General features: G+C 34.0%; 1 protein-coding gene and 1 non-coding gene across 3 annotated transcripts in view; one reads left to right on the forward strand and one right to left on the reverse strand.

Moving 5' to 3' along the window:
* CLINT1 (clathrin interactor 1) overlaps positions 1–13,278 on the forward strand; it is a 59,315-nt gene that overhangs the window by 32,157 nt on the left and 13,880 nt on the right. For both annotated transcript variants that reach the window (XM_003981309.6, XM_003981310.6), the window contains exons 4-8: positions 1,035–1,143; positions 2,094–2,258; positions 5,058–5,235; positions 8,634–8,880; positions 11,061–11,130. In XM_003981309.6, the coding sequence (XP_003981358.1) occupies positions 1,035–1,143; positions 2,094–2,258; positions 5,058–5,235; positions 8,634–8,880; positions 11,061–11,130 (769 nt within the window). The remainder of the gene's footprint in view (positions 1–1,034; positions 1,144–2,093; positions 2,259–5,057; positions 5,236–8,633; positions 8,881–11,060; positions 11,131–13,278) is intronic.
* Positions 5,652–5,755, reverse strand: LOC111556951. Its single transcript, XR_002736648.1, has one exon. It is a non-coding gene; the product is annotated as a U6 spliceosomal RNA (small nuclear RNA).

Here is a 13,278-nt window from a genome sequence, read left to right on the forward strand (position 1 = left end):
AAAAATGTTACTTTAAAACATAGTTAGAGATTCTAAAACGTACTAAAATTCTAACATTTTAAATTCCCAAATATGTACTTTTTTACCAGATTCTTTTTATTTAGTTCTGATTTCATCATATAACGTAGAATTCTAAAACAAGGTAGTCCTGTTTTCCAAACCCACCGTATTTTTTTGCTATCGGAGTAAGTTTTTCTATGCTTTCAAAATGGCATATAATATTTATATTTGGAACTTTGAAAGCATCATTTTAGCTTTCAGGATTGAAGAGCAGTCCTGTATTTATTTCTGTGGTTTTGATGTTGTTTCTGAAAACATTCACTGTCAGTCCCTCAGCTTGTATAATATTTGTGATGAAATAGTCAGTATTTCTTTATGTGAGGTTTGTTCCAAGCAAAGGTAAGTTCAAAATGCATTAATTCAGTGGTTTTTAGTATATTCACAAAGATGTACGTCAGTCACCACTACTTAATACCAGAATGTTTTCATCACCTCAAAAAGAAATCCCTTAAATGTTTTTTTTTTTTCTCTCCTATTTGTTGGCTGCAAGGTTTTGAAACAAAAGTCACATCCTTCCAAATTTAATTTCATATGCAGAAAACACTATGGGATCATATAATTACCAAATAATTGCTCTGTTTAAACCGATGTTTCTAACAATTTACAGTTCCATACTGCCCAAATGAAAAGTGAAAACCGAGCCAGCTTTCTAAAAGCTTAACGTTCTTTTGTATCATACATTCAGGTATTTTTTAACATTAGAACTATTTTTTTTTAATCTTTTGACACATGGTGTCCAATGGACAGTTTATAATTACTTACTATGCTTGGTTATAAGAGGAATTTCAAATTGATAATATAAGTTATACTATGTATTTAAAGTCCAGTATAAGGTAAAGAGACTCTCTCTGCCTCTCCCCTACCCCCACAAAGATTATTTATTTGCTAATGTTGGAATTATTTTTTTTAACCACTTACCAAAGCTCTACCAGAATTTATTTTGTTAAATCATTTGGTGCCTTGTATTTTTACAGTCATTGCTGCTTCTAGCTTACCTCATAAGGAATGGATCAGAGCGTGTGGTTACGAGTGCCAGAGAACACATTTATGATTTGCGATCCCTGGAAAATTACCACTTTGTAGGTGAGCAATAGAAAAACCTTATAAGCAAATTAAAACAGTAGTTGGAGTTGTCAGTCACCTGAACCAGCTTAGAAGCTTCTCCGCTCTAATTAGAATGTGACTATTGCTGGTTGTGTGACGAGTGCAGAATCCAAGACGTGGGGCCCTAGAGTATTAATTAGTGAAGACAAGAACTTGCAGAAAAGACTGGCTAATAACAACAGAACCAACACAACATGAGTGTTCGGGTTTATATTAAAATATGCACTGGAGACTGGTCCCCTGTGGTGTCCATAAAGGAATAGCTTTAATCATATGGGAAGAAAAGGTTAGAGCTCCAAAACACACACATCTGTTTGAAGCTGGGTTTTTTTTTCCTCCCACCAAATAATATTTACTGTGCAAAGGCAGCAGGGCCAGAGTGTGTTTTGAATGTGAACGAGGATACAGAATAAACCACATTTCATTTTGTAGTGTACCCCAGTTGAAAGCACTTTAAAAATTCAGTTTTTCAGCTACACTAAATCCTGGTAATTAGTGTTTCCAAACTTGTATTGGGGACACCAAAGCATTTGGGTGCATTGTAGTCATTAAAATGGTAAAGTGGATTTTGTTGTTGTTGTTGTTAAAATACTATAGGAAAAGAAAACATTTATGGATATAAGTCTTTATCATATAGTCATCATTAGTAATGCTTTTTAGTAGACTTTTCATTGATCTTGCATGGCACCAATACCTGTGGTACTTGTTAATTCATCTTTATTTGCTCTTACAAGCCAGAATTGAACCTCAAGACTTAGAATTTGCTGATGAGAAAATGACAAAATTTAGTAGCATTATTTGTCTTTTTTTTTTTATTTTAAATATTAAAGTTGGTTTTTTATATTGAAATTTTCATGTCTGTCTTTTGTGTTAAAGGGCTTGATTGACTGAATTCTTAAGGTTTTGTTTCTCCCTTACCATCCTCACAGACGAGCATGGCAAGGATCAAGGTATAAATATTCGCCAGAAGGTGAAAGAATTGGTTGAATTTGCCCAGGATGACGACAGGCTTCGTGAGGAGCGAAAGAAAGCAAAGAAGAACAAAGACAAATATGTTGGGGTTTCCTCAGACAGTGTTGGAGGATTCAGATACAGTGAGTATCAAAGACAGACTGACACCTAAGCATCAGTCTAGCTTCCTGGGTGTATTTTAAGAATCACTGAAATACGAAAGAACAAAGTACCATTTTTTTTTCTAGAAATAGAATGCTAAAGTATATGAAGTACTCATTTTGGCTCCTATTATATGGGTATTAGGAATCATCTTTTCTGTTTATATGATTTGAACCATTAATTGTTAATTAAGTGACTACGAACTTTGAGTTGACAGAGAATAAAACGTATATGCCCTTCCGTCTTGGAATTAATATTTAAAAGAAAAAAAAAGATTTCTCTACCTCACCATTTAGAACATAAAAATATAAAGTTTGGTAGAGAGCTTCATCTTCCCATTCCGAAACTAAATTAGCTCTATTTTGGGCCAAAAATAGGTAAGCTTCCTATAAGTTAGTCCTGCCTCAGTCTCTTCCCATAATTAATTTGACGTAGAAAAAAGGTGACCGGTAATACTGTCAGTTTTTCACCTAGACCTATCACTTTTTTGTTTCTAACACATTTAAGAACATTGTCGCTCGTGTATTTTTAATGTAATAATATAGTTTCCCTAAAACAGATCATTAGGTACTTGAAACAGGAACAGAAAATAACTCTCTGTTACAGACATGTCCCTTTGGACTCATTCTGTCTTCTCTAAGCTCTGACCGTCCCCTGGTCATTTTGTGTATACACAGACAGGCTAGTGTTATGTGTACTTAGCTACATATGGGGGCTCCCCAGTTCCCCCAACCCATATCTGAGGTTGTTTATATTTGGATTATACTGGGATCTCAGAACTCCTGCATTGGAACCGTGTAAAGATTTTCTATTTCTTACCTTGTGATTATTACAAAATAATATCTTCACCCTTTTGCTTCTTTGCTTCCTTGCTCTCAAAGAAAAAATATTGTATGTACTTAATTAACTATTAAAGGATGCTTTTAACAGGAAAATTTCTTTCTTTTATGTCTAAGCATCACATAAAAATCAGTTCTTGAATTAAGCAAAAATGTTTCTCTTAAACAATGTTAAATATGTTTTGGAGTTTTTATTTGTTTAGGGGAGTAAGAAGTTTTTGGATTATTTGCCTACGTAGTTATTTTATTCTTTAGCTTTTTTAAAGTAGCTAGAGCAATTTAATGTGTTTTTGAAAAGAAATTGCTATTTGCAGCTCATTTTCTCATTCCGATTGCTTGTAACCCTCTTTTTACCAGCACAATATGTAATTAGATAAATTTAGAAAATTGAATAAGTTCTCAGACTCAGTCACTGTGAACTAATTGCAGCATCTGCATTAGAGAGTTGAACATCCTGTGTATTTGCATCACATTCTTGTAAAATTAGTTTTAATGTTATATATATTATTCAAAGACTTAACTGACCAACGTTAACTATTTTATGTCTTTTCATTCTGACCTTAGATGGTGCCTTGCCAGTAAACCAGTATTTTTGGTATTCATTCAGCAGGATGTCCATCACACTAATCAGTTTAGTTTCGTCTACTGTACTGTTTACTATAAATTTGTCTTTTCAGAGTCTTATCATGCTTTTATTGAAATGTACATTCACATTATTGGAAAACCACTCATTTTTATAAAGCCATCTGGTTAAAATTTTGTCATGTTCTCTTTAAGTTGGTGGTCACTTTCAAGTCTAGTAGACATATTTTGAAATCTTCTTACAGAAAATTTTGGCTTTGTAGTTTTTGCAGGCATTTCTGCAAAATGGTTTTGTTCAATCTCCAAAGGGCTTTTTGCCACCAGAATTTGTTCACCAAAGGTCAACACAAAGGCTCAGGCACCTTTTGATTATTTTGTTATTTTTCATTGCACTTTCTCCTTTCTCTCCAGCCTGTCTTAATTTTCATTGTTTTCTTCCTTTTGACTTCATGTGATTTCTCTGTACCTTCTACTCTTGTCTTTTTAGTTGTGTTTGGGCACAGAAATGGAGAGGTTCTATTTGGTGCTTACAGTTTTTCTCCATGTGTTAGGTCCCTATGGTCAAGGACTAAAACAAATCTTGACATTTTGGGGTCTTTGTTTACTGCCATGATCTATTCTTTTTATTCTCAAATTCACACAGAGTCTCCCCAGGTTTTGCCAGTCCCAGCATATGTTTGGACTTGGTGTTTGAATAGATCATCGCTGTTCTGAACTGCATGAGCATATTTCATGATTCTTGTCTGTGTACTTTCAGATAGTTAGAATATCCTTTTCTCTTTACAGTAATTAAAAGATGCTTTCATATGCTATGAAATCCATTGAGTTATTTTTCTAGTATGACATTAAAGATCGACAGTTATTTTCAGCATATTTACAGCATATGGGACATGTAGCATTCAGAGTGGTGTCTCTTAGAGTTGGTATTTTTCAAGAGACTATTGCTGTTCAATACTTTTTCTGATAATTGAAGAACCATTAAGAGACAGGAATGAAATATAATGTCTTATGTGACTTTTGTAAAAACAAAAAGATTTCCATTTCTCTTTGGCTTATATAGCCTGTGTTGGTTTTTGTGTTTTCCTCTACTCTTTTAAGAACTTCCTGATGTGCTGTGTTGTGCATTAAGGTTGTGTAAGTTTTCATAAACAAAAGCTTTTGAATCTGCATTCCTGCCACTTAATGACTGGCACTACATGCTGTGCCTTGCTGTAATTGTGTTGATTCAGCACTGTGGGAGCTTTCTGTTTTCCTTTGAAAACTATTTTATTATGAGGAAAAGCTTCAGAAATAAGGACTATAGACACCTTTTGAATTTAATGCCCTTAGAGTTGCCTTTCCTTTTAATGCTTTATATAGGTGAAAGATATGATCCTGAACCCAAATCAAAATGGGATGAAGAGTGGGATAAAAACAAGAGTGCTTTTCCATTCAGTGATAAATTAGGTGAACTGAGTGATAAAATTGGAAGCACAATTGATGACACCATCAGCAAGTTCCGGAGGAAAGATAGAGAAGACTCTCCAGAAAGATGCAGGTAGTAACACTTTGTCTCCTGGGTCTCTTGGAAAGGGTGCTAAATTTATGTAGCTGGGTTTTTGTTTATCTGAAGTTTAGTTGTTGTTGTTGTTGTTGTTGTTTCTCTTAAAAGATTTTAGTTTTTAGAGCAGTTTTAGGTTCACAGAAAAATTGTACACAAAGTAACAGGGTTGCCATGTTAACCTCCCATGTTGCACACGCTCATGCACACACACAATTTCTCTTGTTATTAACATCTTGTATTAGTGTGGTACATTTATCATAACAGTTGAAAACCAATATTGATATACTGTTAATAACTAAAATCTATTGTTTGCATTAGGCTTCATTGTGGTGTGTAGTTCAGAAATGCATTATATCCGCCGTTATTGAACCGTACAGGCCTAGTTTCACTGCCCTAAAAATGCCCTGTGTAGAAACACGGAATGATTCGTGAATTTGCATGCCATTCCTGCATCGGGACCATGATAATCTTCTCTGCATTGTTTCAGTTTTACATTTGCTGCTGATGTGAGCACTGTGCAACTATTTTTCAGATGCTAGGTCAAACATTGTTTGTAATTAGTATCAATACACTGTATTGTTGTCTGTGTCCATTTATTTCTAAAGTTGATCACATTTTCTGTATGTTTTTCTTCAGGCTATTTATTGAAATTTTTTTTCCCCAGTGAGAGCTTTCACAGCTTATTTTGCATTTGGGCATCAGATGACCCAGCCATCTAAGTTATTGCTGAGGGATAGTGAAGCATATTAAGTTTAAACAAAAGTTCAAGTGTTTGAAATATAACTCTGTGACATTTTATTAGGACTCCATGCCAGTGTATACAGGAAAAAAAATCTAAATGATTTTTTAAGCTAAAATGTTTTCGAGTCAGATCTGTATTAGGGTATTTGTATTTAGTTTTATGTAGAACAATATTTGGAACTTTTCAACATTCACTTTTTGTTTTTTGTTTTTGAGGGAAATGAGGGCTCCATTTCACTATATAAAAGTGAAAAAGGTAATATATATAGCATTTCATTTGTAAAGCAATTTTTACTAGTTCTTTGTCATTTGTGCCTTACAGTATTTCTGTTAGATAGGCTAGATCAAGAACTTTACCTTTATTTTTTAGAAGTAAAACCTGAAGCCTAATCAGACTATGGAACTTGCCTTAAGTAAGTTTGTGATGGAACTGTTTGTTCAAGTGATTACCTGTAACTAAATACCATCTTTTTTTTCCCTTAAAAAAAAAAAAAATCTTACCAGTTCAGATTTAGGGGTCATTAAAAAGAAGTAAGTATAAAAGCATAATTTTGAAACAGTTTTGAAATACGTAGTGTCTTTGGTATGTTTATATATTAAATCTCTGAAATGCCTGTCTTTTTCAAGACTGTTTCTGGAATATGATCTTTGAAGAGCCAGAATTTACTTTTAGTACTTTAAGTATATCCATTTTACAACTACATTTCTGGCTCTGTTATACTGAAGAGTATGCATATAATAATAAATACTAAACTTGGAAAGCTGTGTCTATTTAAGTATTCTGTGGATATTCTACTTTTTTCTCTCATTAGTGTTCTTGTGGCCTCTGTGTTTACATTTTTAGCTTGGTTTAGAAAACATAGTGGCCATATATTCAGTTGCTATTTCCTAAAGAGATGTGGTGATCAGGTAGGTAGGCTGGTTAGAGATCTGACTGTGCATTCTTATGTTGTTACTTTCTCTCCTTTGCCCTTCTGTCCTCAGTTTTTCTTTCTTTGCTTTGTCTTTCTTTTTTTTTTTTTTCTTTCTTCTCCCTTGATTTTCTTTTTTTTTTTTTTTTTTTTTTTTTTTTTTTTATATGTTGCCTCTAAGACAAGATCTTCTAGAGTCCCTAAATCTTTCATATAGAGTATTTGGGTTTAAAAGAGTAAAAATAGAGTGTGTATTATTTATCATAGTAACTGAGGAGCACACCAGGGACTTTACATCTTTGAGTATTTGTGAGGGAAGAGTAGATTTTGAGACAAAGTTGCATGTGACCTCTCTGGCATGTTACCAGAATGTCAGACTTACTAGTTCATTATTAAATTCAGGAATTCATGAACATTGATCAGATATTAAGTTTCCATTTCATTGGGTACTAGTCAGTTTTATATTTTTAACATATACCTTCCACTGAAATCAAATTGGACATCAAAAAGGTAAGAAATTTTAGTGGCAATCTGTAGGTCATTTGTTGCTGCGAGAAATTGGTAAGGGACAGGAGCTTTTGAACACTTAATCAGAACTTGTAGATTCCTGAAAATGCTTATAGATAAAAATACAGTTAACGTTTGTACTCTGTGGGAAGCTGTTCTTGATCCTTGATTTATACAGGTTCCAAATTGGTTTATATTTAAGTAGTAATTGCTTTAGATTTGTGTGGGTTAAATTAGTATAGTTTTAAGGAGAATTTTAAGTGTTTCATTTCAGAATATTCATAAATTAAACCATCTACTCCAAAATTAAGTAATGTAGATAATGGAACGTATTTTAGGTAATTCCTCTGTCCTGCTTGCACTAGGAAAAAAAAAACCAATTGCTTTATTACTGAAGAACAGATTAATGCTGATGTTTGTAATTCATGGCATATGAAAATACCCCGTTTTTTTTCTTATTGTGTATGTTTTTCTTTTGCCCTATTAAGATAAAAAAAATCATTTTGAATATGCCTAAAAAGGAATTATTTCAAAGCATTTTAAATATACTTTTTTCCTCTAAAGCAGTTTTCATAGTTATGTAAAAGTTTGTTTCCTCATGCTATAGTAAAATAGAGCACTGTTGTACTGTGCAATACCTCCTTTTTTTTTTTTTTTTTTTTTACATTTACAGATGAGAATTTAATCATTTGAATATAGTCAGGATAGTGATTGAAAAGGTATCCATTGGAATTGTAATAATTTATTATGTATTTGTATTAGTATATAAGAGTCAGTGACAGAATTGTTATTTAAGTGGGACTGTAGTTTGCACACAATCCATTTCAAGAAAGTGGTTGTCAAATGCAGATGTTTAAGCTCGCAGTCTCATCAGTTGATTCTGATATGGTAATAATCCTGCCATTTTATTTTTTAATTAAACTTTAAACCTATAATGCATAAACATTTGAATAATTTCAGGCTTTTTTTATTTGTACACATTTATGTAAATATGTTTTTTAGCAGTGTTTTAGACTTACCTAGGGAATTGAGTGGGTTCCCATTTCCCCTCCCCAACACATATATAACATTATTCAGATAGCTTAGATAATATTCTATTGATCTCTGTCAAATAGTCAAAGTATGGAATTTTGGAGTTACTGTATTTGAAATTCTTTAGCTCAAATCACTGAGGGCTCCATTTTAAAATAATCCCTCATCTTATTATTTTGCTTCATTTTTAATATCTTTTAGCGACAGTGATGAGGAAAAGAAAGCAAGAAGAGGCAGATCTCCCAAAGGTGAATTCAAAGATGAAGAGGAGACTGTGACGACAAAGCATATCCATATCACACAGGCCACAGAGACCACCACAACCAGACACAAGCGCACAGCAAATCCTTCTAAAACCATTGATCTTGGAGCAGCAGCACATTACACAGGGGACAAAGCAAGTCCAGATCAGAATACTTCAACTCATACACCTCAGTCTTCACTGAAGGTGGGAATGGCATGAGCTTACACATTAAACACAGTTTTATTCTTACGAATTACTTTTAGAATTACTGAGTTAGTAGGGTTGGGCGTTTGTAGGCAGTCATATTAATTATAGATCATTTGGCCTGTATTACTCAGAGTCATTAATAAAAAGAAACCTCTTTGGGGAAAAAAACCTGTCCAATTGCTGAATGATTGTGCACTTTCTGTGAAAGTAGAAATGACACTTTTGGTTCATTTGGAAAGGGTGGTGAATCAGAATGTAGCGCATTTGTTCCTTTCTAAGAACATCACTGGTTGCCAAACACAGTAAGATTCACTAAAGAAAATGGGAGTATTATAGAAGATGTAAGAAATGACAAAAGAGGACCAAGTAGATATACAGAGGAGACAGTCCCATTTAATACAGAGTCATTGCCTATAAAGAGAGGCTTATTTGCCTGGTGGTCACTACTGATCAGTGGCAGCACTGCCTTCTTCTACCTTCTTCATTTATTTTTTATTCACCCACAGAAAATGAAATCTACTTAGTAGATACCTGGCCACAAGCTAGTGTTTTGTCTGTCTCCCCCCAACTAGTGTTTACCTGGCTTTGCATCAGAAGCAGCTAAAAACTAGGGAAGACGTTTTTCTAATGTATCCTGCAAATTGTAGTTAACTCAACTTTTGCCAAATATCTTCTTTGTATAATTTCACCCATCTTTTTAGTTTTGATGAAAATCTCAGAATTAGAACTCAAAACTTTAGTTGTAGTTAAAAAGAGGAAATGGCTCTTTTAGTGTTTTGTGGTCCTTTCCCCTGCTGTGGAGACAGTTTGCTTACTCATGGCCATATTCAGGATGTGGTAGATCGTTATAATTAAAACCTGATACATAATGGCTGTTATAAGGAAAATTCATGTAAGCCTACATGGGGAAAATCATCCAAACTGTATAACTTTTTTAATGATAAATTAAGACTTTTGTATCTTAAAGGATTTTATTTTTTTTTATTATTTTTTTTTAATGTTTTTTATTTATTTTTGGGACAGAGAGAGACAGAGCATGAACGGGGGAGGGGCAGAGAGAGAAAGGGAGACACAGAATCGGAAACAGGCTCCAGGCTCCGAGCCATCAGCCCAGAGCCTGACGCGGGGCTCGAACTCACGGACCGTGAGATCGTGACCTGGCTGAAGTCAGACGCTTAACCGACTGCGCCACCCAGGCGCCCCTCTTAAAGGATTTTAAATATCAGTTTGTAGTATAGACTAAATACATGTCACTCTGCCATAAATATTTTATACTTATAGTGTAAGCTTTATGATTTTTTTTTAATACAAAAAAAAACATCAAGGAGGCCAGAGTTTTTGGAAAGTTATTCAATTGCTTGGATCTCTTTTAATCTCAAAACCCTTTTGAACCAGCATATAGTACTTCAGGGCTCAAATTAACATACCTAGAAACTTACAGTGTTTCCCTATTGCCTGGCGTTTCTGTTCTAATTTGGCATATACATATTGAACACACAGGACATACACATCAAGGTGCTTAGGACTATAGGGAAGAGGAAAAATAGTATTATAAACTCCAGCCCCACATTTTAGTTTGGGAGCTAAATGTGAAGCAATTAGATGTGAAGGTATATTAAACAACATAGAATGACTTGTGTGGTATACAAACAGTAATCAAAGAATCATCGAATCTAAAATCATAGAATTTTAAAGCTGGATAGGATCTTGGTCTCTAATCTAGTGGATCTCAGACCTTCTTATGCCTTAGAATTCTCAAGCGAGCTTTGTCAGACTTGAATAGGCCAAGATCCCACCCTGGGCAGTTATGACTCAGTATGTTCTGATGGGCTGGGGCATAAGTATTTTCTAATGCTTCTTAAATGATTCTGATACATAGCATTAAGATTTCAGTGGGATCTGGAAGGTATATTTTCCATAGTGAAATGCAGTTAAGAAAAGAAGTGAGTTTGGGAAAACAGTGTAGAGGTTAGGGATTTTACGTTGCTGTGGATAGAATTACTTAAAAATAAATATCTCTCCATAAGGTTTCAAGGTCACATCTCTTTCTTCAGAAATCTAAATGTACCTTTATTAAGATATTACAGGTATTACAGAATTAGAGATGAATAGAGCAGATTTAGGATAAATAGTATAAATTATTTTCTGAACTTAGTAAGTTCTGTTTGTGTTTTCAGACTTCAGTGCCTAGCAGTAAGTCATCTGGTGACCTTGTTGATCTGTTTGATGGCACCAGCCAGTCAACAGGTAAGCTTCCACATTGGCTTCTTTCTTCTTAGTAGTCTCGATTTCAGAATAATTTTTCAAAATGCCATATAAATGATAGAATGAAAAATAAAATTCTTTGCATTGGATTTATTTTTAATGTGAGATTAGTGAGCTTTGAGCATTGTTTGGGGGAAAATTGTTTATTGCCTACAATAGAGAAGTGTGCTTAAATATTTGACCAATAATTCAGTAATATCTGTCTCCTTAATTTCTTAGTGCTGAGTATTTGGGGTCCTTTGCTTTCTCTATAAGCAAAATGTACTGTGCTCTGCCCATTTTACTCTTTCCTTAAATCTTAATTCTGGCTCTCAACATCAGCTATGGTAGTTCATTTCAACTTTCGTTCAGTTATGCAATAAGTATTTATTGAACCAGACACTGGTCTCAGCGCTTGAGGTATAATGTTTAGTGAAACAAAGTTCTTGCCCTCGTGGGAAGGTGAGGTGGAGGAAGTAATCATTAATCAAAGAGTCACACATAGTTATCTAGTGATAAACATGCTGAGAGCTTTGGAGGAAAGGGGCATTCTATGAAAGTAGGTAACTACCTACCTGACATTTTAAGGGGGCTGTAGCAAAAGAATACTTTCTTTACCAAGATTTTCTTATAGTTGGGATTAGTGATTTCTTCAATTAGATTTTCAGTAAATGCCAGATTTTGAGTTATTCCCTACATATTGTTTTCAAGAAAGTTGATATTTTAGGTTGCATTTAATGATTATGTAGTTCTAACAAAGTCCTATGCTGCAAGTCAAAACAGCTTAAGAAATACAACTTTTGTTCAAAGACCATCTTTCCCAATCTGTTTAAAGTTTATTTCACATTAAAACATAAATGGCAAGATTGGTGTATAAGCAATGCAAAGTAAATCTATTGTTCCTTGATATGTGTAGTGATTTTTCAAAAATGAATTGTTTTGAAATTTACATTAGTGTTTGAGTGGAGGTCTGTGATGGAAATTACTTTTCATTGATAGTTAAAGACATGTAATTAATAGAAAATCTTCTGTTATTATCTTCTCCTTGTTCATTATTGTAAAATTCTTGGACTCAGAGTGAACTTCATGGGGCATCTGGTTCAACCAAGTTTCTGAGCTTCTTCAGTTCCTATTCCCTTTTTTCTATAACTCTAACTCTTTCTAAAATTATACTGTAAACTCTATTGAACTGTCATGCCAAAGGTTACAAACAACTACATCAGTGGTTTAACAATTTATGTGCTATCTTTCTGTATGTTTAAAATTTTAACTGTAGTATTAACTGTTAGTTAGCATGTGGTCATATAATTCAGACATAGTGTCACAGAATATCAACTATTTTGGACTCCCTGGCATGAAATATTAAGGACCCCTTTTCATGCATTTGTGGAAAGTTTTAATGGAGCAATCAGAGAAAAATTAACTAGGAAGGTCAGATAAGTGATGTAACTTTTTTCCTCCGTGATACCAAGATTGCTTTGAACAGAGAGAATTATTAAATACCAACATGCTTCCTTTGCTTGGCAAGAAACTGTTGAGTGGTTTTTCTTCTCCAGTGGAAACAGTAGGTTGACTAATTAAATAGAAGTAGCGATTAATATTAATACAATAATTGAGACAAAACTTGAATGAAATCTGGAAGGCTTCTTGCCTTAAATGTTTGTTTTATCATAGCATTCTCTAAAAACAAGCTGAATGTAGGTTGACATCAGAATTATTTTTTTAAAGTTATTTGAAATAGTATGTTTAACCAGTTTGTGTAGACCCCCCCCCCCAAATCAGCACATAAATTTTGTTACTCCAAATCTCTATTTAAATACTTTAGTAATATATTTTATTTTTGTTTTGTTTTTAAGTTTATTTATTTTGAGAGAGAGAGCTTGCATATGCGCGTGTGCAGGTGGGGGAGGGGCAGGGAGAGAGGGAGAAAGAGAATCCCAAGTAGGCTCTGCACCATCAGCACAGGGCCTGATGCAGGGCTCAATCTCATGAACCATGAGATCATGACCTGAGCCCTATATCAAAAATTGGACACTGAGCCACCTACTTAACCACCCAAGTGCCCCTTTAGTAATATATTTTAAATTGAATTCAGCAGTGGAAAAAATATTGGATATTAAATCTTTAGTACCTGCACACGAAAAAGTCTAA

Source organism: Felis catus, chromosome A1, assembly GCF_018350175.1.
Source record: "Felis catus isolate Fca126 chromosome A1, F.catus_Fca126_mat1.0, whole genome shotgun sequence".
Taxonomy (NCBI): Eukaryota; Metazoa; Chordata; class Mammalia; order Carnivora; family Felidae; genus Felis; species Felis catus.